Here is a 26,669-nt window from a genome sequence, read left to right as displayed (position 1 = left end):
CAGTTGTGAGGGCTGCTCTTATTTTGGTGTCTTTGCGCTTCAGGGCAGGGGACAGCAGGTCACAAAGTTCCATGAAAGTGGCCCTACACATACGAAAGTTTTGCAGCCACTGGGACTCATCCAATACCCGCAACAGTATGCGGTCCCACCAGTCTGTGCTTGTTTCCCGGGCCCAGAATCGGCGTTCCATGGCATGAACCTAGCCCAACACCACTATGATCTCCCAATCGTCGCATGCCATGCTTCTAGTAACGTCTGTGTCCATGTCCTCATCACTATCGTAATCGCGCTGTCGTCGCTTCCTCGCCCGGTTTTGCAGGTACTGCACATGCTGCTGGATAATGCATGAGGTATTTACAATGGTCAAAACTGCAGTGGAGATCTGAGCGGACTCCATGCTTGCCGCGCTATGGCGCCTGCACAGGTAATCCTGGAAAAAGGACACGAAACGTAGGAGAGCAGAGTGGCAGCAGAAGAGGTGCGGTTCGGTTCACGATAGCTGAAAAAAGGCGGGAAATGGTTGTCTTCTGTAGCTTTCATGGAGGCGGGAGTCCAGGACAGACAACATGGAGAAGCTCAGTAGCGCGGCAAGAGCGGGAGAGCAGAGTTGGCGGCGGAAGCGGTCGATGAGGAAGAGAAAGAGTAGATAATTATGAGATTACATAAAAAGATGAGAGGAAATGCGAGGTGGATTCATAGTACCAGGAGAGAAGCGGTGCACCCTTTTGCACAGTCTGCTGAAAGCAGTATGGTGTCTGCATGCCAAAAAGGCACAAAACGTTTGTCTTCCGTAGCTTTCGTGGTGGGAGGAGTGACTGACGACACACACCCAGAAACACTCGCAAGAATGTTTTTGCCCCATGTTGCACTGGGAGCTTAACCCAGAATTCCAGTGAGCGGCGGGGACTGCAGGAACTGTGGGATAGCTACCCACAGTGCACTGCTCTGACATTCGATGCTAGCCTTGGTACTGTGGATACACTCTGCTGAATTCATGCGCTTTAGTTGGGGAAACACAAGGCCGAATGTATAAAATCGCTTCCGAAAATTCAAATAGAATAATTTCGTACTGTAGACATACCCTAAGTCTCTAGGCATCTGTAAACTGTGTCTTGATTTTTTTCCCCCTAAAGGTTTGGTTAAATTTGGGCAGATTTCCACAGGGTTGGCAAAAGGCATATTCCTGACACAAAGGTCACCCACTGCCAAATTTCAAGTCCCGGATCCAAAGCATGGGGATGGTAAAGCTTTTCAAATAAAAGGTCACCAGAATTTAAAGCTGGCAAAACAATGTCTTTGTTTCCTACTTTAGGTCTTGGAAATGGCTGAACTGTTTGGGCTGAAATTTTTTGGGAAAAAAAAAAAATCAGCCTGAGACAGACACTCAACATGGACAACTTCAGCCCAAACATGAATCTATAAGTGACTGAAAAATTGGTTTTCTAATGGGAAGTGTCAAGGAACATAAATAAGTGGTGCTACCAGCCCCACCTATGTTAAAATGTTACGAGAATAGTACACATACTGTAACTATTGAGGAAAGTTGTCTTTTTGCTGTTCTTTTCAGTCAAAATTAAAAAGAAATATTGTCTGTAGCTCTAAATAGAGCAAGAACACACATTTCCATTTATTTTCTTCTGCAAAAATCCATGTGCTAGCGGTGACAAAATATTCTGATTTTTTTTTTACTTGGTGTTTGGGAATGGAGATTAAGTAATACTGTGTGATGATAATACAGGCCACAAATTCATAGACACTTACAAGTTGTATTAAGTACAGTTTTGAGTCTTGCAAATGTATAGTATAATTGCTGTTTCTTTAATATATCTGTCTAAATTTGCCACAAGATGGCAGTGTTTCAGAAGATTATTTTCATTTTGCCAGGTCTTTGGTTTTCAAAATTTCGGATGTACAGAATTAGCCATAGCATATGTTTATACCATATAATTTTGTGTGTGTACGCGCGCAAGAGAGAGATGGCTAGCATTTTAAAATTCAGAAATCATATTACTTTTGTGTCAATTAGTTTTTTGTGCTATGATTTATGCCTTTGGATACCTGCAGCTTCAGCATTTTGGGGGGGATGTATTGATCTGCTCCTCCTACACAGCCAATTAGAAGCAAATCAGAATGTCCAAAAAGAGTTGTTGATATAAACTTAGGGTATGATCCCTCAAAGCCTTACTTTGTAATTTGGTGAAAATGTTGGCAGACATTGGTAACTGGACATGAAGTAGGAATACCTCAAGGTTTTCAGATACAGAATGATGTTAGATTGTGAAGGCTTTCAAATGGGATGGATAGTTTTAAAATAAATTCTACATTAGAGTATTTGTTTAAACAAATTTAAATTGATTTCTTTATAAAACTGTATTTTAGAAAAGGAGTTTAGTTTATTAAAGAGTTTTTAAAATGTAGCAGCTGAAAACTTTTTACATTTTTTTTAAATAGAAGATGTTATGCAATGAAACTAGCTCTATTTGTACTAACTTGTCTATGCAATGTAAAATTAGTAATGTAACTTGGATAAAAAAAGAAAGATGTTCAGCTATGCTTTCTAAAGATGTGTTTTCCTCCCTTGATATTTTCTGACTAAAAGACAAGGTATAAAGAGTAATAATAATCATTTTAAAAAAAGTAAATTGCTCATTTACTGGATATCAAGTTTTACAGCAAAACTTTATATAATAATTAAACTTCAAGGTGGCTAATCCTCTTTCCAGGAAATTTGTTCCTCCCTTATCTTGACTCTGCCTCTTGCAGAATAAATAAACTGAAGCCCAGAATAGCTGGAGTTCAGCTGTGAAGCAGTGGTTACTATTGTTGATTATATGTGTAACATTTACAGTGTGGGCATAGTACAGAGAATCATGACGACAGTCCATTCTTTCAGGATCTTAAAATTGAAGCAGACAATGTACAACTGAAGCAGGTGGGTGGGATGTGACAAAAACACTGACTCTGAAGTTTATTGCATGTCTCATTAATTCTTGGATTTTTGTTTGGGGGTGTGGGAGTAAAGACTTTTCAATCACCTAGTTTAGTAATTCTGAGTAGAACTACGAACTCAAAAAGAACTGTTTTAAGGTGGAGCGTAAGGGAGCATGGCAGACCAGGTAATAAGGAGATGGTCCACATGTGAGAGCAAGATTAAGGAGAGGAGTAGGTATGCGGCTTGTGCAGAGTAAAGGGGACAGGGATAACAGAAAGATACCTTTGGGCCAGTTTGTATAAATTCTTGAAAGAAAGGACAGAGGAGCTTAAATTTGCTGTGGAAAGTGAGAGGAAGCCAATGAAGGGGATTGAAGAGGTGGTTGGATGACTTTAAAAGCTGCCTTTTGAAGAGATGGTGACCTCTCCAGAAGTGTACGGGGCAAAAAGCCACGCTTTGCTACATAGTTCCATCCATCTTCTCCTCCCCTCTGTGCCACTTAAACTGTTGATTGACATGGAACCCCTTTATTCCTTGGGGCAGCAGCCCATGGGACTCTTTGGCAGCAGAGTCTGAGCAGGATCACAGTGCCTCTGGCAGATCTTCCCCAGATTTTCAGTTTTGGGGGGTCAAACATCTTGCCACTCATATGGTTGGAGGAGACCTCACTTTCCTGGCAGAAACTGGAAGAAATCCCCTCAAGTTTCAAGCACTGATGTAAAAATAACACATGTAAAGAAGCATCAGGCCCTTCATTTATTAAAGTGCAAAGGTTTAAGAGTGCATCTCTATACTGCCTGAGTGAGGGGAAGGATGTAATAAAAACAGCAATAAAACCTTTAATTTTGCTGAATCTCACTTTCACCTTATGTTCCTTTCATTTATCTCTTCCCCCCTTTGCTGAGTGCTTCTCCTCACCCCCTCTCTTTCTGTTATAGTTAAAAAAATAATCTTTCGAGTATGTTCATTGGTATATGCTAATGAGGGTCTTCAAAATGAACAACAGAAAAGACAGACGGGGAGGGGGAGCATACAGCAATCTCAGTAGCCTGAGGTGTGTACTGTGACTGAGGAAACCTTCAACAGTATAGGACAATAAAAATGTTTGGTTTTTTTGGCAGCTGGCCCAATTGCATCTCTACAAGTCAAATCAGTTAGATCTATTAAAATATGCTTAATGTGTAGTCATTCTCTGGGTGCTATGTGCAGTCTGTTGTAATTTTCCATTTGAAATTATTTTCTGTCACGTTGGCAGTAGTTTTTTTTATTTCCTCAAACCTCAAAATTCCACAGTGAAATGCAAGTAATTTCAGTACAATCTAACAGTCCTCAAATGTTACTTTTCCCTCTCAAACTATTGTCTAGAATATTTATAACTTGCTTTTTTCTATTCATTGTTTAAAAAAATTAAAAGGCAATCCAGTATTTTAAACTAGGAACATCAGAGCTGAGAAAGCCAGAAATAAATTCATGTTGCAGTATTTCATCCATAATTTTCTGGTTGATATGTCGGTAATATACAGGTAAATCACATAGAAAGAATACAGTCTGCAAGCAGGAAAAACATTTTCATAATTGCTCTGGCAGACAACCCTCATATTCTAATAGCAGACAGATGAATATTCCATAGAATGGATTAGCTATTTTCCTAGCAGTGCTACGTTGTCTGACTATGGAAATGGTTAGTTATCTTTAATCCCCTGCTTAATAAATGCATACATTCAGATAAAAACTCACATCATCAGGTGTGCTTTGTATTTTCCGCTGTCTCAGCTTCTTTCAATTTCTGTAGGAAAAACTTTGACCTAAGAAATGCATAACATTAGATGAGGGATGATGGTTGTCTTCCCTAGGAAAGAAATAAAAACCAGGAGGCCTGAATCAGTTAACGTTTGTGAAATAAAATATAAAGTATTAGGATCAGACACATTTGTCAGCTCATGATATGGATATCTTTAAGATGTGGTAGGGAAGAAAGGAAAACAGCAGAATACGGACCCTGGACTTCAGAAAAGCAGAGTTTGACTCTCTCCGGGAACTGATGGGCAGGATCCCCTGGGAGAATAACATGAGGGGGAAAGGAGTCCAGGAGAGCTGGCTGTATTTTAAAGAATCCTTATTGTGGTTACAGGGACAAACCATCCCGATGTGTAGAAAGAATAGTAAATATGGCAGGCGACCAGCTTGGCTTAACAGTGAAATCCTTGCTGATCTTAAACACAAAAAAGAGGCTTACAAGAAGTGGAAGCTTGGACAAATGACCAGGGATGAGTATATAAATATTGCTTGGGCATGTAGGAATGAAATCAGGAAGGCTAAATCACACCTGGAGTTGCAGCTAGCGAGGGATGTTAAGAGTAACAAGAAGGGTTTCTTCAGGTATGTTGGCAACAAGAAGAAAGCCAAGGAAAGTGTGGGCCCCTTACTGAATGGGGGAGTCAACCTAGTGACAGAGGATGTGGAAAAAGCTAATGTACTCAATGCTTTTTTTGCCTCTGTCTTCACGAACAAAAGGTCAGCTCCCAGACTACTGCACTGGGCAGCACAGCATGGGGAGGAGGTGGCCAGCCCTCTGTGAAGGAAGAAGTGGTTTGGGACTATTTAGAAAAATTGGACGTGCACAAGTCCATGGGGCCGGATGCGTTGCATCCAAGAGTGCTAAAGGAATTGGCGGATGTGATTGCAGAGCCATTGGCCATTATCTCTGAAAACTCATGGCAATCCGGGGAAGTCCCGGAAGACTGGAAAAAGGCTAATGTAGTGCCAATCTTTAAAAAAGGGAAGGAGGAGGATCCTGGGAACTACAGGCCGGTCAGACTCACCTCAGTCCCCGGAAAAATCATGGAGCATGTCCTCAAGGAATCAATTCTGAAGCACTTAGAGGAGAGGAAAGTGATCAGGAACAGTCAGCATGGATTCACCAAGGGAAAGTCATGCCTGACTAATCTAATTGCCTTCTATGATGAGATTACTGGCTCTGTGGATGAAGGGAAAGCAATGGACATGTTATTCCTCGACTTTAGCAAAGCTTTTGACACAGTCTCCGACAGTATTCTTGTCAGCAAGTTAAAGAAGTGTGGGCTGGATGGATGCACTACAAGGTGGGTAGAAAGTTGGCTAGATTGTTGGGCTCAACGGGTAGTGATCAATGGCTCCATGTCTAGTTGGCAGCCGGTATCAAGTGGAGTGCCCCAAGGGTCGGTCCTGGGGCTGGTTTTTTTCAGTATCTTCATTAATGATCTGGAGGATGGTGTGGATTGCACCCTCAGCAAGTTTGCAGATGACACTAAACTGGGAGGAGTGGTAGATACGCTGGAGGGTAGGGATAGGATACAGAGGGACATAGACAAATTGGAGGATTGGGCCAAAAGAAATCTGATGAGGTTCAACAAGGACAAGTGCAGAGTCCTGCACTTAGGACGGAAGAATCCAATGCACCGCTACAGACTACAGACCGAATGGCTAGGCAGCAGTTCTGCAGAGAAGGACCTAGGGGTGACAGTGGACGAGAAGCTGGATATGAGTCAACAGTGTGCCCTTGTTGCCAAGAAGGCCAATGGCATTTTGGGATGTATATGTAGCGGCATTGCCAGCAGATCGAGGGTCGTGATTGTTCCCCTCTATTCGACATTGGTGAGGCCTCACCTGGAGTACTGTGTCCAGTTTTGGGCCCCACACTACAAGAAAGATGTGGAGAAATTAGAGAGAGTCCAGCGAAGGGCAACAAAAATTATTAGGGGTCTGGAAAACATGACTTATGAGGAGAGGCTGAGGGAACTGGGATTGTTTAGTCTACGGAAGAGAAGAATGAGGGGGGATTTGATAGCTGCTTTCAACTACCTGAAAGGGGGTTCCAAAGAGGACGGATCTAGACTATTCTCCGTGATAGCAGATGACAGGACAAGGAGTAATGGTCTCAAGTTGCATTGGGGGAGATCTAGGTTGGATATTAGGAAAAACTTTTTCACAAGGAGGGTGGTGAAACGCTGGAATGCGTTACCTAGGGAGGTGGTGGAATCCCCTTCCTTAGAAGTTTTTAAGGTCAGGCTTGACAAAGCCGTGGTGGGATGATTTAGTTGGGATTGGTCCTGCTCTGGGCAGGGGTTGGACTAGATGGCCTCCAGAGGTCCCTTCCAACTCTGATATTCTGTGATTCTGTGGTACTACAGATATACCAGTGAGTCAAGTGAAACAAATATTTGTATTACTGAGTAGTAGGTGTGATTTGAAACACAGGCTGGAGATATTAAAAACCTGCAAGTATTGTGTTGGGAAGCGTGTGAAGCACTGTATAATCACACACACGTAAATGTGCTGCAAACTTTTCCAAAAGTCTTTGTGGTCTGAGATGAAGCCCCCCCCTCTTCCCCCCCCGCCCTTGTTTGCATAGACTTCCACTAAAGTTTATATCCTGCTGCTAATCAGTGAATATTTTTTCTAGCTGTAATCATTGTCAGTTTTCTGTAGTTAGCTTACCCTTTTTTTCCAAGTGTGCATCGTTCTCAGCTTTGAATTGGCTCCTCCCTCTTTTCTATATACACTACTCTTTTTTTCGGATTTGTCCCATTTAGAAATCAATACAATATTTGCTAAGTTTGTGTTGTCATTTTTTGTTGCAGAACAACAAATAGATTTTATATATAATTTGGAGGTGAATTTTGTAGTAAATTGCTGCAGGTTTCAGCATACAAGTCATAGAGGCATATGGCTGTTTAGAAGTTTGAGGAATCTTGTCATGCTATAGCTTGTTAAGCCTCATCTCCAGTAAAGGAATTGAAAATTCTCATTTATACTATCTCTGGTAGAAGTTCTTTGTAAAATTCCTTAAATTATACACAACATTAATAAGATGAGCAGAGTTTTGTTCTCTCATTTACACTGTTGCAACTCCAGGGACCTCAGCGGGTATGTCTGTACTGCATTGTAAACCTGGATCTGTAGCACTCTGGCTTGTGAAATCCACACTGAGCTGCTGATGCTGGAGTTAGTGAGTATGTGGTGATGCAGCAATTAATTGGGTATCAATCAAATCACTCTGTGTTGCTCCAGTGTTTTGCAGTTGGTTGCTCTCACTTGAGGTAGGCTAGCTTGAGTGGAGTAACTCAAGCTAACTTTGGCAGTTAAAGGCAAGCCCTAAATGAAACACGCAAAATCTAAACATTGTAATTTTTTTTTGTCTTCTTAGGAAAGTGGTCCAAAATGGAAACCTTTTTTTCCTGCTGAGTATTTTGCCAGTCATTGTTGTTTAGTAATTTCTAGCACTGTCATGTGAGGTTTTGGATATTTCAGTATTGGCTAAACGAAAAGTTGGCAATAGTTAGAAAAAAACTTCTGCAATAAATGATTCTGCGTGACATAAGTGTGATACACTGCACAGTACATCCATTAGCAAGCATTATCTTTTGGACTACAAAGTATTTGTGTTAGTTACTTAACAAACCATGGCTGCATACTTGCTTAATAAAGCAAGGTTCAAAAGTCACTTTCTTTCAGTCAGCAGTGTTTGAATATTTTAATTATGAACTTTGAGTAGAAAGTTAATTGCGATTAATCACTATTTTAATCACACTGTTAATAGAATACCAATTGAAATTTATTAAATATTTTGGATTGTTTTCTACTTTTTCATGTACATTGTATTCTGTGTTGTAATTGCAATTAAAGTGTATATTTTTTTTACAAATATTTGCACTGTAAAAATGATAAAAGAAATAGTATTTTTCAATTCACCTCATACAAGTACTATTGTGCAATCTTTGTCGTGAAGTGCAATTTACAAATGTAGATTTTTTTTTGTTACATAACTGCACTCAAAAACAAAACAATGTAAAATTTCAGAGCCTACAAGTCCCATCCTTGTTCAGCCAATTGCTAAGACAAACAAGTTTGTTTACATTTACAGGAGATAATGCTGCCCACTTCTTAATTACAATGTCACCTGAAAGTGAGAACAGGCATTTGCATGGCACTGCCATTTTGTAGCCAGCGTTGCAAGTTATTCACGTGCCAGATATGCTAAACATTCATATGCCCCTTCATGCTTTGGCCACCATTCCAGAGGACATTCTTCCATGCTGATGACACTCTCTTTTTTTAAAAAAAAGAAAAAAGCGTTAATTAAATTTGTGACTGAACTCCTTGGGGGAGAACTCTATGTCCCGTGCTCTGTTTTACCTGCATTCTGCCATATATTTCATGTTATAGCAGTCTTGGATGATAACCCAGCACATGTTGTTCGTTTTAAGAAGACTTTCACTGTAGATTTGACAAAACACAAAGAAGGTACCAATGTGAGATTTCTAAAGATAGCTACAGCCCTCAACCCAAGGTTTAAGAATCTGAAGTGGCAAAATCTGCAGATGATACAAAACTACTCAAGGTAGTGAAGTCCCAGGCAGACTGCAAAGAGCTACAAAAGGTCACTCAGTTTTCAGCCTTCTTTGAATTCTGAGAGTAAACCAAGGGTTGTTCATTGAGGCAACTGCCATGCTGAGAGTCCAGTTGCTATTGCTGAACTATCGGAACTGCCACAAGGGGAGATTCCCCCCCCACCCTCACACATTTTGACCAACCAGCATCAGTGCATGTACACGAGGGATACACCAGTGCCGGTGGTATCATGCTAAGTCTCTGCTTCTGTACTTGGTGAATGTCTGAGAGCTGCTGCAGTTTGCCTATTTCTCCTGTCAGTCCCTGTCTGCTCTGCCTGGACTTCAAAGTACCAGTACTTTGAGGGAGCCCATTTCTATTCTAATCCCTTCCCCAAAAAGGACAGTATTTTGATGTTGAAAAAGATTTTCATGGTGACACTAATTGCATTTACCTTTTTCTCCCACAGCTCAACAGACAGCAATTACAGATACTTAAGGAGCGTTTCCAGGCCTTCCTGAACGGAGAGACGCAAATTGTAGCAGATGAAGCATTTTGCAATGCAGTGAGAAGTTATTATGAGGCAAGTTGAACACATTGTTTTCTGTGCTGTTTTAAAAGTTTAGTTCACAAGACTGTTCTTTTAAAATAATCCATTTACATGGAAAAAGAAAAGGAGTACTTGTGGCACCTTAGAGACTAACCAATTTATTTGAGCATGAGCTTTCGTGAGCCACAGCTCACTTCATCAGATGCATACCACGGTATGTGGCTCACGAAAGCTCATGCTCAAATAAATTGGTTAGTCTCTAAGGTGCCACAAGTACTCCTTTTCTTTTTACGAATACAGACTAACACGGCTGTTACTCTGAAACCTGTCATTTACATGGAAGGAATTGTATGGTTCCAAGCCTGTGAGCTCGCAAACCTCCTGAAAACATTTTCTATACCGCTTTGCAATTTAAAAAATTTAAATCCACTGCCTGGGCATTAGAGATAAACTGAACTGGAAAATGTCCACTTCTTTTGGGAAAACAAAACAAAAAAACCCTCGTGCTAAAAAATCTTTCTGGCAATGGTTGATAAAACCGGGTACTGCTATCTTTATCGCCATATGTCTAAATTACTCCCTTTTAATCAAGGTTTCAGCTGTAAATTACCATCTTGAGATACATGTCCCCTAGCCTTTTAAATTTTTAGGGACAATAGAGAATATCTTAGGGACAGACTGCTCTTTTTTTCTTCGAGAAGGAATAATGCTGCCAACGCAGCTATGCCAAGTCCCTTGAATTCAGCTTGTGACTTCCAAGGGATTCTGTGTGGTTAACACCGCCAGCACCAGTTTTCACATGTGCTCTATAATTGCTTAAGGGAGATGCCCTTTTCTGGGGAAGATAAAAATGTCCCTCTGATATCATAGGTAACACGTAACTGGGGAATATATTCCTTACACTGTGCAGAAAGCAGCCACTGTGAATACAGCGTTTATCTATATAACAAAAAAACTCAAATTTGTTCAGCATATCATCAAGGCTGCACATTTAAACTTGATTTAGTTATTTCTTTTGAGTTGTTTGCTTCCTAATTTCACTGTATTGCTTTGTTCTTTTTCAGATTACTCTCATTTTCTTTTAGCATATTATTCCTTCTTATTTCCTAGTGATGTACTTCATTTATTGGGCAAAGACATTTCTTGATGCAGAAAGAATTATATCTGCTAATAGTGTTATGGATTGTTACATTTTGTGCTGAACAACAAATTTAGATTAAGCAGCTTGTCTCCAAAGCTTGGGAAGTGTGTCAGGATTCAGGGTGAGAGGTTCTCCTTTGCACCAAGTCATGGAGAAGAAAGTGTGTTAGCAGTGGAGAGACAGAAAGAGCCCGCATTTGTGAAGAGGTTAGGGAAGGCCATAGTTATCAAGGTTAGAAGCCTGGTTGACAAGGTGGATATTGGGAAGCCTGAAACGTTGTTAACGGTGATAGGCAAATAGGTAAGGGGAGGCATTTGAGGCAACTAAAAAGTAGATATGATACTGGATAGATGGAGAAGTGAGGAGTAGGAGGCAAGATTTAGGAGCAATTGTGTGTAAGTGATTGATGATCCAATCACCCAATAGCAGGGTGATTTAATAGTACAGTTCTTACCATTTGTTCAGCTCTTATGTTCAAAGTGTTAAGATAAGGCAGGGGTTCTCAAACTGGGGGTTGGGACCCCTCAGGGGGTCGCAAGGTTATTACATGGGGGGGGTCATGAGCCTCCACCCCAAACCCCGCTTTGCTCCAAGCATTTATAATGGTGTTAAATATATAAAAAAGTGTTTTTTATGTGTAAGGGGGGTCGCATTCAGAGGCTTGCTGTGTGAAAGGCGTCACTAGTACAAAAGTCTGAGAACCTCTGACATAAGGAGCCTCAGAAGAAAATAGTGAAGGAGTATTTGGGTAAGAAAAGAACCAGAAGAATACACCAACATAGAACCCCAAATAGAAGGCAGCAGATTAAGAAGAATTAGTACTGAAAAGCATTAGACATGGACTATCTAGTCTTCTACTTCCATGTGGTATTAAATCAGTCTCTCTAGCTTAGTGGTGGCCAGAAAGAGAGTCATGATGGACTGACAGATTTCTGGTGCTAAAACTGCAATGATAAAATCAAGGGAGAGAATTGTTCGTTTTAAGGATTCTTTCTCATCTAGACATTTTTGGTGTTCAGCTAGCAACTAGAATAATTGTATCCTCAAAAGTGGGAAACAATTGCATGCATCCATAAATTTCTGGCATTTTTGATCTCTTGGAAGACTTTTCTTTTCTGGACCTCTTTCACTTATGACAGCTATGCTCTTGAGGAACAGTAGAATTGTCTGCTTCCAAAATATGGCTTGTGTATGCCAGAGATGAGGCTTTTTGGGTGGCTGACTGATGAGTGTGGAATTAGCATCTGCAAGAATGCAGAGCATGCATGAATCTGAACTCCTTTAAGACTAATGCAGAGCTGCTTTGACAAAGTCTTCACACGCTGCACAATATTTAAAGAAAAAATTCACTAAAAGCCTTTTCTGAGATGAAGGAAGAGAACAAAAGTCAAGAATATGTTATATGTCTGAATTGCTTTTTAACTTACTAAGGTGCTAACTTACCTGAATGGGGATCATGATACAAATACCTAATTAGAAAATCTTGACAGTTGATTAAACTTACTTGTTCATCAGACTATATTGACTCATATAGAAGCTACTCTGCCCTTTCCAACAACTCAGTTTAATATAATGAGGAGCATGGCCTAATAAAAATAAGGCCATGTATGGAGTGGAAGATCTCAGTTTTTCAGCTGTGTTACTTAGTATCCTCTCTTAACTCTGGTAGGATAGCTGGAACTTTTGTACACAATGCTCTTTCTCAAACGTTGGAATTTCAAATGACTTCCCTCTAGAGGTGGTCTTGGACCTAATTTTGAAGCCCGGCATGAACCCCAGTAGATTACACCCAATTCTGAGGGTGTGGAGCTGTTTCATACTTGACCTCCTCTGAAAAGCTCCCCAAATAAAATAATCCTAAACATATATGGTTCAAATTAAGGGCTTGTCTACACAAACAATTGATACATTGCAAGATGGGGGTGAATCTACCCCGCATTAGTCTGTGGTAGACTAACTGTCCTTGAGCACCCTGTTCACGTGGACACTAACAGTTCATAAATGTGCTTTGATCTAGTCCTATTTCAAAGAAGACTATATCAAAGTGCATTAAGGAACAGTTAATGAGCACTAACAGGGTCAATGTGGACAGTTAATCTGCAGCAGGTTAGTGTGGGGAGATTCACACCCCATCCCAGCTTGCCGCAAGCTGGTGGTTTGTGTAGACAAGCTGAAAGGCACATTCTGAACAACCCCAGTACTGTGCACTTTCTGGTCTGAGTGGCAACACACTTGTGATAGCTAGACTGAGATTATAATTACGATATGGTCAGGAGACACTCTCATTAGCTGTGCTATCATAATGGGGTTGCCCACAGTAAGGCAATATTATCCTCTTGGCTTCCAACTCCAAGAAGAAAGGCCTTCCCCAAGGCATATCTTAACTATAATGAGCAAATTTCTTAGCCTTTAGAAACTGCCTTCCATAGAAAAAAAACAAAAACAGTACAGACTATGGATATAAGCAAAGACAATGGAAAATATATCCTGATAAGTCATCTCAGGTTTTTTCTTCTTCAGCTTTATATTTACTGAGGTTAAAAAAAAAAGTATGTGAACAGTCCCCAAGACTCCTCATTTATTAAAAATTGAGATTAATTTAACATTCAAACAGCAAAGTGAATGGTCAACAGAAATATTAAACTAAGACAGCAGCCTTTAATAACTATATGATTTCCAGAGATCATGCAGTGTCTATCTTCTTCCAATAATATGTAATCCAAAAAGTCTTTACTGATCTGTGATAAATATAATTTTAGCCTTAGTCAAGTTAAACTGGATAGGTAAAATTATTAAATCCCTCTTAACAGAAGCCAAAATCATTAATAAAAAAGCTGTTCTACAAAATATCATTTAAGAAAAGAACAGAGTCGCTGGTTGATGGCTTGAGGACAGGCCTCCACTGGGCAATCATCCTTTAAGACAATGCTATTCAAAGTGGTGTCCATCGGCTGACAGTCCGCAGTGCCTGGGACCTGAGGCAGCGCATTCTGCTCGCGCTGGCTCTGCTCCGCTCCCCGCGCACTGCTCCGGCTCATGCTGGCTCAACCCTGGCTGCTGCCGCAGCAGCTGCCAGCGACTCTGCCGCGGTCGCTGCCATTGGCCGGGTCGCCCCCCCACACCCTTATGCCACGGAGAGGGAGAGGCGCTGCTCGAGCTGCAGCGTGTGTGTGTGTGTTTCCGGCACGTTGTGCCATCCATTCACGCTGCTCCCTGCCCAGCCCCGAGCAGACAAAGCCCACGGACACAGTAATAAGGAGAAGACTCATTAATCTCTGGCAATTTCTTGGGTTTGGCTGCCACTCCCTCTCCCCCCCATCCCCCAAAGGTAGCCCCTTGATGCTGGAAGACAGTTTAGCGCAGGTTTGGGGAGAGGAGGATTAATTATTATTGTTGGTGGTGTTCCGTGAAATTTGACAGCATCTGCACTGATCAGCGGAGCTGGTGGAGGAAAAAGACACTGCAGCAGGTTGTCGGGTGGCAGCAGATAAGCCTCCTAAAAGTCTGCCAACTCTTATTATATTCATTATATTGTTTCCGATAGAAATTAATATGACTACGAATGTTCAAATAATATTTTCTTGGATTGTAAACTAATAAGTCATTTTATACCAGATGCACAGCCTTTCAGTCAGTCTTCAATGTATTTAAATGGGAACATCTCCGCGAGTACGCCACACTCCCATTCCAGTTAATATAGTGAAGAATGTTAGTTTTTCTGATCTGATGTGCTATGTGCCTATGCGAATATGATAATAATATGGCACAAATATGGTACTGGTCCCTGGCACATTGGAAAAAAAATTGCCGGTCTGCCACATCAGATAGTTTGAGAAGCACTGCTTTAAGACACACTGAAGTTCCTCTTGCTGCTGGCAGGCATACATAGCACACTTCTAGCCAACATGGCCAGCGCTGTGTTCCTTCCACCAGTTAGTTCAATGTATCCTGTTCATTTTCCATTGTAGCTGTCTGTGGTGAATATCGCTGTACTTCATCATCTTCTAGTCTATCGCCATCATGTAGATGCTCCCATTCAACAAAGTCATTCAGTGCTTTTATGGCAGCTATAGGGAGATTTTCAATGTTGCCTTGCTTTACAGGGTCTGCTCTGCCTCCTTTCAGGGCCAGCTCTAGGTTTTTTGCCGCCCCAAGCACAAAAAAAAAAAAAAAAAAAGGCCAGAACGCCACCCCTTGAAAAGTGCCGCCCCAAGCATGTGCTTGGTTTGCTGGTGCCGAGAGCCGGCCCTGCCTCTTGATTAGTCTGCACGCTTTGGAGTTAACTTGGCATTCATTGCATTCAAAATGGATTACATTTAGGCCAGAGAAGTCATTCTATCTTGTGTAGGTCATGTGTTTCCACTTTTTTTTAAATTAGGCACTTACAGTGTCATTGCCGGGGCAATAGCACTGTGAGTGGCCAGTTTAAAAAAAAAAAAGTGGAAACACAAGACGTACACAAGACAGCTGCTTGCACTGGAGTATCTGAAGACACTTACTGTGCATATCTTAGGGTAAAGCTTCACTCACATGGGATGATTAACAGACAGACAAAAAGGAAGTTGGATGAGGTCTTTAGGAACAACGTGACAATGTCGTGGCAGTGCACAATGAAAAAAAATGAAAAAGTAAGGAAGGACTCTTGTTGCAAACAAACACTGTCTTGTTGCAAACAATAGCACTGTAATCGGACCCTGCATCTGTTAAACTCAGAGCTTGTCTACATCAGGTTTTAGTTTGTGGCAAGCTGGGTTCCTACAGCCCCCTTTCAGCAAAGAATGTCGGCTAGTCTCCGAGAGAATGGCACCGCATACTCTGTCGCTTCAGGTGAGGTGATCGGATCGGTCAGTGGCTCATCAGACCATCCTTAGGCAGTAAAGCGGAAACCAGAGGAAAGAAGTTGAGGGAAACACATTTGTACAAGGAAGATGTACAGAGGATGTCCACGACCCTCTCACAACCTCCTTCAGCAAAGAGCATCAGCTAGTGCCGCATACTCTATTGCATCAGGTGAGATGCGAGACCAGTCAGTGGTCCTAGCCTATGACCTTCCCCACAGCCCCCTTTAGCAAAGAGCGTTGGCTAGAGCCGCATACTCTATTGCCTCAGGCGAGATGTAGGATCAGTCAATGGCCAAAAGAACTAGGGTTGTCCAAGGACGGAAAATAGGGATACGCATTCCTTGCCTCAGACGGGGCCCATTTTGCCAGTCAAGCCATGCAGAAATGGCCTGTCTTGGCAAGGGTTTTTACCGCCCTTCTCCATTGGGGCCACAGAGCTTGCCTTAGAGACACCTCTGGTCATGAGTGAAGCTTCGCAGAGGGCTCTGGGCATCTTTCTGTGACTCTTGCTTTCACACTGGCACAGAGCTGTTTGACAATAAAGTTCAGATCCAGCACGCAACTCACCCAATTCCAGAGCCTACAGTCAGTTCTCCACCGAAAACCCAATATAGAGATTTAAAAAGGTGTCTTACCTTTCACATGGCACCTTGGGTTCGGAGGGAGATGGCCTGCAGTCCTCTAGTCATGGATGGTATATGGTGGATGCCGGACGAGTCCCCAAATTGTTGTGGAAAACGAGTCACACCATCTGTTTGGTTCAAACAGTCTGAGGCCTTTATTGAATACAAGCTTGCAGGGAGAGGGAGACAGAGATGGTCACACACAGGTGCCACCCTGGTCTCTCTCTGCCCTGCCCCTATAATACCAGTTTTATATAGGTCCAAATCCAAGCATTTCCTTATTAGTTATTTTTCACCACTCAAGCATTATTAATAAAGCCTTATAAGGAGATAATGGAAAGACAGTTTCATAATTAGCACAGTGCTGACACACCTTGTTATTATCAAGATCTGCGGTTTGCTGTGGCAGCGTTTTGAATAGGGACTTTTGCAGGGTGGAGGGTGCATATAATGGACAGCTAGGGACTCTTCTGGAGGCCCTTTGGTTCTTTTCTAGTTAGAGATTGGCCTAGTCCATTACCTGGGTCAAGTGCCACAGCCCAGCATATGTAAATGCTTTTAGGGATTTCTAGGAAATGCATTAACTCAATTTTTCATTTTATTTATCATACTAATCTACCTTTGTTTTCACCTTTCTTCTAACCCTGTTCTATGTAATTGTGAATCTTTGTGTCTTGGTCTCTGCATAATTAAAATTGTATCCAGGGCTTTATTAGAAGCCTGACCTGATTTTGTCACTTCCACCCTTAATATATCGTTGGATAGAAAAAAAGTGTGTGTTTGTGCACGCGCGCTTACTCTCAGGGCTATAGTAGAATTTTTATGGAAAATTCCATTACATTCATTGAGTCCAGATTCTAGTCTGCTTAGAACATCAGTTGGTGATTTTAGATAAGAAGTAAAAATCAATCATATGGCAATTTATTATGAGTAATTATATTGGACACACTAAGAGTAAAATTTAAGTGGGAAAGTGAAAATTGAAATAAAGTATTCCTTTGCATATTTTAGTCCAATTAGTTCAGACAAAAGCCAGCTCAGTAAAACAGTAGGCACAGATTCACGCTCTTAAACTTGAGACGTGGTGGTTGGAAAGCATCTAGCATAAGACCTGTATTCAGAGGTCCAGCACAAGACCTATATGCACCACTTAAGCCGTATTTTGAAAACTTAAGTGATTCATATAAGCCTTGTGCTAGCGTTCTGCGCAGGAGTAGTTTTTTACTCTTGGTTGTATTTAATCTCAGAAAGAATACATAAATAGGTGACAAGAATGTCTGAAATGTGACATTGAGACTGGTGACTTGAGTCATATTTTCTGGAACTAACTGGTTATTCAGAAGTTCTGGATTGCAGTAAGAACTACTGTAAATGTTGTAGAGATTCAAGGTTTACTACAACCACAGTTTTGTATTATTAATGATATTTTCAAATATTGCCTGGACAGATGTAAAAACAAATGACCCGGAATGTCCTTAGCAGTAGCTAAGAATTTTTAAAAGGCAGAGTTTGTACTGGCTGATTTTTTGTTTATATTCCTTTAAAATAGCCTTTTGCTATTTTTTAAAGTCTGGAGCCCTAAATGTTAATGGTAGTAAAACAACAATGTGATGCTGTAGCTAAGAGGGCTAATGTGATCCTTGGATGTATAAGCAGGGGACTATCTAGTAGGAATAGATAAGTGGTGTTTTTTCTTTCCCTGGCATTAGTGAGGCTATTTATTGGAATAATGTGTCCTCTTATAATGTCCATAGTGGAATATAGCATGTCCCTTTCTGATATCCACACTTCCAAAAAGGATAGTGACAGATTGAAAAGGATTCAGAGAAGGGCTACAAGAATGATTAAAGATCTGGGAAACTTGGCTTATAATGAGCCTGAAAAAGTACAGTATATTTAGTTTATTCAAGAGAAAATTAAGAGGTGGCTTGATCTGTGTACAAGTTCCTAAAATGGGGTAGAGATTTCTGATAGTTAAAGGCTCTTTAATTTATCAGAAGTTATAATAAGATGCAGTAGTTGGAAGCTGAAGCTAGACAAATTCAGACTAGAAATAAAGTGTAATTATTTTTAACATGGAAGATAAATAACCTTGGGAATAATTTACCTAGGGTAGATTCTCTATCACTTGAAGTGTTTTAAGATTAGATATCTTTCTAAAAGCTATGCTGTATCTCAAACAGAAGTTATGAGCTTGATGCCAAGAATCACTTGGTGATATTTTATGGCATGTATTATCAAAAGGTCAGACTAGATGATAACAGTGGTCCCTTAAGGCCTTAAAATCCATTAATCTATGTATAAGCTGGATGATTTTAGTCTTTGTAACTGTCTAGTAAAAAATCTATAACAGATGCAGTAAAATAAATGACAGCAAAGGTTTTTATAATTCATTATAGGAATTTGTATAGATATGCTGAAAAATCTTAAAGCGAAAAAGGTTGATGGCTTGAATTAAACTATTAATTGATTTACCACGTGTGTGGACAAAATCATTACAAGTCTGAAAATTGAATACCGCAGTTCCATTAATTTTTTTCCCAACAAGGTGAAGAAATCTATATTATCAGTCTTACGAAACTGATCATTTGAGTTGATCTCTTCTTTTGTGTGCACAAAAAGGAGAATGTATGTATTAATTTTACATTCTCTGGCAGCAAGAATGCAAGGAAATTTAATGGGAAATGTTTGTCAGAACTTACTCTAAAATTTCTGTGTAATCATGAAACTAAACTCTGCAAGGAATTACTGGAGAATGTGAGTTTTCCTCTAGGTGTATGAGGTGGTTTGTTTAAAAGATTCAGTACTAAATTACTAGAGTTTAATATGTTGGAACTTAGAGATGATCTTGTTAATATTTTTTTTTAAATTTACCATTATGAAATAACTCAGTCATTCTATTGTGTTAAGGCTTGGAGTCAAATTCAGAATTGGTGGAACATCACTAGAGTTGCATCTGTTTGTGTAAAGTCTGAATTTGGTCTTGGATATCAATTATTGAGCACAATTGTTTTTGACCATTGTATTGTTAACTTTAGGTGTATATTCTTTTGATACCAGAAAGCTTAGAAATTTTGTCTCAAATTGTCCAAGTGCACTAATTTATTGCTATTTGATCATACAAAATTGTTGTATCTAAGCATAAAATTTCAAGTTTTTTCAAATAAATGTACACCCAGTGAGACATTGAACACCTACTGCAGTGTGTGTGTGTGTGTGTGTGTGTGTGTGTGTGTGTGTGTGAGAGAGAGAGAGAGAGATAGATATGACATAGGTGTGTTTAAGTAGTACACAAGTCGTGCTGACCCACTGGACAAGGGTGAATTTTGTGTTATAAGAATTATTCTTTAAAATTGCCAGTGCAAGTAAACTTGATACCGTTTATTGCAATTTATTAGAATCATGTTTTCTAGCAATCATTTTCTTTTTCTTAGACTTGATTACTGTTTGTTTTATTTCTAACATTTTACTTCAGTAGTTTAGGAGCCAAAAGGGTGCAGTCAGGCTTTAGGATTGTATCAATACATAATAAGAGAGAGTTTGGTCTGAAGAGTAGACTTTTTTTTTTAAGTGTGTGTGTGTGTGTGTGTGTGTGTGTGTGCGGGGGGGGGGAGACACAACTTCGACTCCAAGTGATGAGGATAATTGCAGATGTACATGTTAGTTCCATTTCTTCCTTACATCTTTCCTTCCTTCCTTTTTAATTAACATTGGTTCATATTGCATAAAAACCCTATATTAAAAGATCGTTAAGGTTACAAAGTCAAGAACTCAAACATTAGGAAATACTAGAATTATGGTTACCTGTGCGACTTCAGTTTAAGCCCCTGGTATAATGCATTATGTTAGTCTTTTATGACGTGATCATGTATTATTCCCAGAGGATGCCTGCCTCATTCAGTGCACAGGATGGATAGTGCACACTGAGCAGCTACTTAATAATGGTTTTTATCCTCATCTTTCAGTATGTGCCCCCAGGCTTTATTTACTGTGTGTCCACTGAATAGAGGATTCTGGACTTTTTTCAGAGTACTTAGCATTTTTATAGCACGTCATATGTTCAGATAATTCCCATTGGTTGAGGTTGCTGTTGTGAGTGCTCAGCACATCTACAGCTCTTATGTTGGTAATCCAGAAAATCCAGGAGCTCACAGTAGTCACCTGGGGAAAATTTGGTTTAAGTGATTTGGCAGAGCAGGGGTAGAATCCAGGACTACAATGGGGATTTCCTCTACCTTAATCACAAGACCACCCTTTTTCTTCCTGCACTCCCTTGACTTATTCATCACACACCTTCCAACTACTGCAATAAGTAAGGCAAGGGTCCCATAGGCAACACCCTTCTTCATTACCCAAAACCCTGAATCCTCACTGACATGCTGTGCACTGAATGAGGGAGGGGCCTGTGGGACAGAAGTACATGATCCTGTAATAACAGACCATACCACAATGCATATGCAGAGTAGGCTGAATTAAGGTTGCACAGGCAGTATTCATTCTGGCATTCTTTAACTTTTGAGTGATTGACTTTGCAATCTTAATAATGTTCTTATACCGTAGTGTAATGTAGTTTCTTCAGTGTTTAAAAAATTAAACCAAAAAACTACAAATTCCCTCACATAAAACCATTTTGTTTCCTCACATGCCACTGGCTTATACAATCCCTTGTGGACAACAGGGGAACAGACAATTCACCAAGACTCCTGCGTTCAATTCCATGTTCTGGAGGAGAGTTTCCTTTCTCTTTACTTTCAGTTCCATTTTCTGGTACCATAGCAGCCTCCATCAGCCAAGAAGAGTAATTGCAGGAAAAGTTTTGCTCCACACTGGGCTGGAGCGTGCTCAGTAGAGATGGCATGTAGCAGAGTGAATGCCCCGTTAAGGATAATAAGAACTAGTGGTCAGTTTAATCAAGTTATATGCAGATCACACCAGCTCACTAGGGGCAGGTTAGAGTTTTTGGTAACTAAATTGTTTAAGGATTCTGAGCATGCTTCAGCCTAGAGCTGCAGGGGCTGAGCAGGACTTTTCCTACAACTGGTGCCCCTAGCTGCTGTGGGCCACTGGGCAGCAAAACTGAAAGTAGGGAGATGCTCTCGGTGTTGCTCCTGCTTTTGCACAGGCAAGCTTAATTCTGGCACTTCCTAAATTTTGGGTGTTTGATTTTGCAAACTTAATGAGCAAGCAAGAGAGAGGGGATGGACTTCTAAAATTATTTATCTTCAAATTTCCTTCCTCTTCTTTCCATTACTAAGTTTCAATAATATTTTAGTACAGATTGTATTGATTTTTTTTCTTTCTATTTCTTTAGATAATATAATTTGGCAACTTGGTAAAGAATATTCAGAGAAAAGTCATGAGATTGAATCTTAGATACATTTATGACTACAGAACAAGTAACTCATAGTATTTATGTATAACTTCACTTCTAGTTGCTCTTACCTTGTTGTTGCATTGTTCATGGAGTCTTTCTGTGGAATGGTGTTAACTCTGAATTTCCCTGTATCTTCCACACATCATAACTGGCTAATGATAACTGGACTCTTTTCTGCTTTCATGGGCTGAATATCCTACCTTAACTCAAATGCATGATGATCCAAGATATTCGGAGATCAGGCTGGAGAATCAAAATCAATTTGCTATATGGTAGTGCAGAGTATGATCACTAGGCTATTAAATCTGTTGAGTCTGTTCTGGCATTGGTGTTTTTCTATTATCATTGTTAAATTGACTGAGAATGTTATACAGCTGCTTTATCCATATTATGGGTATAATTGTAACAAACTTATTTCAAACTTCTAAATGCAGTGGCTGAAATAAACCCATTATTACACTATAATTTTATCTATCCCTGGATTTGCAAGTGATGTGTTCTGGTTGGAAGAGATCAGGAGAACTTGCTTACTGAATGAAATGAACAATTTCTCCTAATGCTTGTAGTTTAAATTGTTATTTTTCACCTTTTGTACAGGTAGTTGCCCTGGCAGAATTTGGAAGTCTCTCACAAATCGGACACGATAGTGTGGAAGTAATTAGTTTGCGTAGTCAGATACTTTACTACTTTGTAAGCAATAGAATAAATTGCTCACTTATTCATGACATTAATTCTGCTTGTCTTCTAATCAGAATACACCAGTTACAAACCAAAGAATGGCTCAAAATGTTATGCATCAATGGACTTAATCTTCATGTTTTAAATTATTTTTCTACTGTTTTGTTTTGGATTTTTCCCCCCCAGAAAACCGTTTATCTGGACTTTGGTTTTGCACTGTTAACAATTTGCACTGAGAGACTAGGAATACGCACACTTATTTGTAGTAAATATTTTTCTGGACAATTAAAATTGATAAGCTTGTATTTTAACCAGCACAATGTTGATATGGGAATATATTAACAAAATATCACTGGGGCAGAAATACTGAAGGCTTCAGAAATATTCTAGGTACTGATTGACTTTTTATTATTAATTGTATTAATGTTCCACATAGGAGCCCTCATCATGGATTGGAACCCCATTGATTGGAACCCCATTGTGCTAGGCACTGAACAAACTCAGAAAAGATTATAATTCTGAAGCACTGGATGGCCAAAGGCCACATCATTCCCTTCCTCACAGAAAAGGCAGAGGGAGGAGGAATAAATATTCATCTTGCTCAACAAGAATTTTGGCAATATTAAAAATGGTGGTAGCTCTCAACGCCACACTGCCCCCCCCCCCCGCTTCCCCCCCACTCCCAACGGGAAGGTGGAGTTTGCAGATTTGAAATAATTCTTCAAAGAGCTTTGACGTGTATGGTAATATACTCACATCTATCTCATACTCTTCATTTTGAGTCTAGATGATCCTAAAACCCCCCAAAACTATTGGGGAGGAAGGAGGACCACCATCATTCTACTTTGTCCGTTGAGTGATTGTTCATGTGCCCATTCCACTGATAGCATGCATGTGCCTCAGGTGGTGGAGATCAGAGTTTTTGGCCAGCAGAACTAATAGGGGGTGTGTGTGCTCTCCAGTCTTTGTGTTCTGTTCTGAGGGCATATAAGCGTGAACTGAACCCTCTGCCATTCAGTTCTTCTCACCAACTCACAGCTTAGAGACAGAATCCAAGATACCACCAGCCTTCCAGATAGCTACAAAGCTAAATATTTAGTGTTAGTAGTTGAATAGTCATTGGTTCGGTTGCCTGTTATAGCCTTTATTGGTTGTTTGCTATGGTGTTTCCTGTTTCACTCAGGTTTAAACACTGCCCCTTGTGTGAGGGAGTTAACTGAGTTTCAGGTGAACACTTTGTGTCTCTATTGTCTGGAAGAGATGCACATACTGAGGAAATGTGCGACTTGTAAATCCTTCAACCCAGAGCTAGGAAGGGCAGGGAGGCCCAACTTCAGGTCTTCCTAATGACGAAATCAGTAAGACCAGCTTTCCAGCCAAGCTGTCTTGTACAAGGGCCTTCTGTACCCAAGAGCATCAGTGTGGGCTTTTTGACATGGAGAGCTCTGACTTGAATCCTGACTGCAACAATGGTGTCGTCATCAGACTGCAGAGAGCTGGAAGTCCCAGGGGTAGGTCGGTCACCAGGGCTTCCTCTAAGAGGAATATCTCCCTGTGCACTGTACATAATCTTAAACCTCATAGCCCAGAATGGCTCCTGCTGAACCTTAGACCCAAGCTGGCTCCAGCCACATGGCACCGAAACTCAGCACTTCAGGAAAGACTATTGTGACCCAAATATCCCTTAATGCCAACTGACAAGGAGGTTACAAGAATATTCTGATTCTGGTGTGTACATTCAGGTTCACCAAAGAATGTCATGTGAGGTCTTAAATGAAAACTTGGGTCATACTAGTCATTGATATCATTGTGAAATGTATGTACAGATACTATGTAAGAAGTTATGTATGTATACTGAAATATGTTCTTAGATTCTGTGTCACAGCAGAGGTGGAGAAACAGGTTTTTGTTAGACAAAAGATGTTTGTTCGCCTGTCATTGTCAGATGTAAATTAAGCATTGTAATCTAACACAATGAATGCACATTTCCATATGAAGTTATCAAAGAGATGTAAAGTCAACAGGGAAGAGCACACAGGAAAACAAGCGATGGGTGTTTGTGGGAATTATACTGTCTCTGCATACAGAAAGTGAACTCTGTGTGTACTGTAATGACCCGATGACATACCCTAGAAGCTCCTTTTTTTAATAAATCCTTGATATCCGCTTGTTTACTTGTCTTCTGCCTCTTTCTCATAAAAGTAGAGTGCAGTATGTGCAATTGCATAACCTCCTGGGCAGTGTACTCGTCCCGGTTACTAGACTGAAAATTTGTATTGGGAGATACCAGAAATGCTGGTTAATAGAGCTTTCCCACTGGAAAAGTGCTGGATAACACAGCTTTCACTGTAAAATGGGCAGAGTGTTTACATTCATGAAAATAGGATCTCAGCCAGTCTGAGTTGAAGGTACTGCAAAAGGCTTTGGGTAAGAGAAACTTCATTAGACTGGAGGTTAATCTAATAGTTAAGTTTAGTCTCCAGAAAACATGTTGTTATGAAGTTTGTTTGCTATATAACCTTTTTTTCCCCATTATCCTTACTGTATCATGACTCTTTGGTAATAAACATATTATTGTTTTCACCATGGATATCTCATTGCTGTGATATTAAGCAAGGTGCTGATTCTCCATTGTATCACTCAAGCTGGTGTGTGTGCCTTTCTCTTGGGGACAGCAGACCTGGTGTTTGAGTGTTCAGTGGATAAGATCTGAGCACCACAGGAGGAAAGCTTCAAAGGGACTTGGGGACTCGGGTATTCATATTGTTAACCTGCAAGGCAAAGTAAAGGGCAGACATAGCTCCTTCGGTGGCTAGCAGGCTGGTGGTTTCAGGGAGCAAGCCTCCCTCATGCTGGAGGCAGAGGGGTAACAAGGTGAGACTCAGTCCTTGGTACTCCAAGAACCTTCAGAACTATAGCAGTGACATTGGCACTGTCTACCTCAACGTTGCAAGCACCAACACTTCTAACACCACAACTAGGCCACTTGGGCCTGCACAGAGTCATTGTGGTGGACATTGCTGTACTGCTTCAACAAAGCCCGGTTCTGATACAGTTGACTACACTACTCCGCACAGCATCGTTTTTTAGGTGGTTAGCACTGATGAACTTCCAGATTCACCTGCAACCACAGACACTGGCCTCCCTGCTACTCACCTCCGTATTTTAGTTGGCACTGAATCCACCTGGTTATGCGGTACCATTGCGCCCCTAATGCCCCAAGGGCCTCATCACAACTTTTGGATCTGGGTTCTCTTTTCCTTGGACTTGCGTTCCTAATTGGGGGATGAAGAATTCCATTTGCAGAAGCACATTTATTTGCTGAGGGTGTTACCTCAGCCCTTGACACTCTATAGAGGATCCAGACGCTCCTCATTAGAAAGATATTGTGACCCACAGAAACTGGTCTATTGGTTTTCTACACCCTGTCTACTGGGGACATACCCGACAATGCCTATGTGGCTGTACTGGGGACCGCGATTGGCTCAGTGCATCCCTGGTCCTAGGGAACAGCTATACTGTCAAAAAAACTGCTTCCTCCATGGCACTACGTGCTCAGGTGCTCCAGCCACCCTTGCTGTTTCTGGCACAGCCAAGGACAGAGGAGGCAGCAATAGAAGAACAAACACTGGAAGGTTATCTGCTTACATCAGTAACCTTTCCTTCTTGTCCCTGGATGAGCCTGTAGTACCATGTCGTGGGGTAGGCACAGGTCACGGGGTGCCAGGTCATGTAGGGTCAGGGTGAAGGCGATTCTGGAGCCTCCGCTAATGACCCTTACTATAACATGGGGTAGTATTACTTAGTAACTAGAGTCAGTAAGCGGCCCTTACTATTAGGGCCACATGCTCCAATGGCCAGGGTAAGTGAGCGGCCCTTCCCATCAGGGCTGCGTGGCCCAATGGCGAGGGTCAGTGAAGTAGCCCACCTCTGTGAGATTGCGTGGCTGGTTGGCCTGTGGTGGGAGCGTCGCCCCAGGTAAGGGGACTCAGGCCTTCCCTGCTCCTCCGAGCCCCAGCCCAGGGCCCTGGCAGTGCTGGGGGTACTCACCACTGAGTCAGTGGGGATCCTCCTGAAACATGCTGACCAGTCCCCTGGTTCACTCACTGGTGGAGAGTTCAAGTCCCCTGGGCTGCTTCTTACCCTTTCCCCCTCATTGAA

The 26,669-nt window shown here is 41.0% G+C and overlaps 1 protein-coding gene across 3 annotated transcripts in view; it reads left to right on the top strand.

Annotated features, from left to right (window-relative positions):
- The window catches only part of CADPS2 (calcium dependent secretion activator 2), a 561,163-nt gene that overhangs the window by 95,777 nt on the left and 438,717 nt on the right, over positions 1-26,669 (top strand). For all 3 annotated transcript variants that reach the window (XM_077834502.1, XM_077834493.1, XM_077834509.1), the window contains exon 2: positions 9,771-9,884. In XM_077834502.1, coding sequence (XP_077690628.1) covers positions 9,771-9,884 — 114 coding nt within the window. The remainder of the gene's footprint in view (positions 1-9,770; positions 9,885-26,669) is intronic.

The sequence above is a fragment of the Eretmochelys imbricata genome, chromosome 1, assembly GCF_965152235.1.
Source record: "Eretmochelys imbricata isolate rEreImb1 chromosome 1, rEreImb1.hap1, whole genome shotgun sequence".
In the NCBI taxonomy this organism is placed as follows: domain Eukaryota; kingdom Metazoa; phylum Chordata; order Testudines; family Cheloniidae; genus Eretmochelys; species Eretmochelys imbricata.
This window is presented reverse-complemented; position numbering and strand designations above follow the sequence as displayed.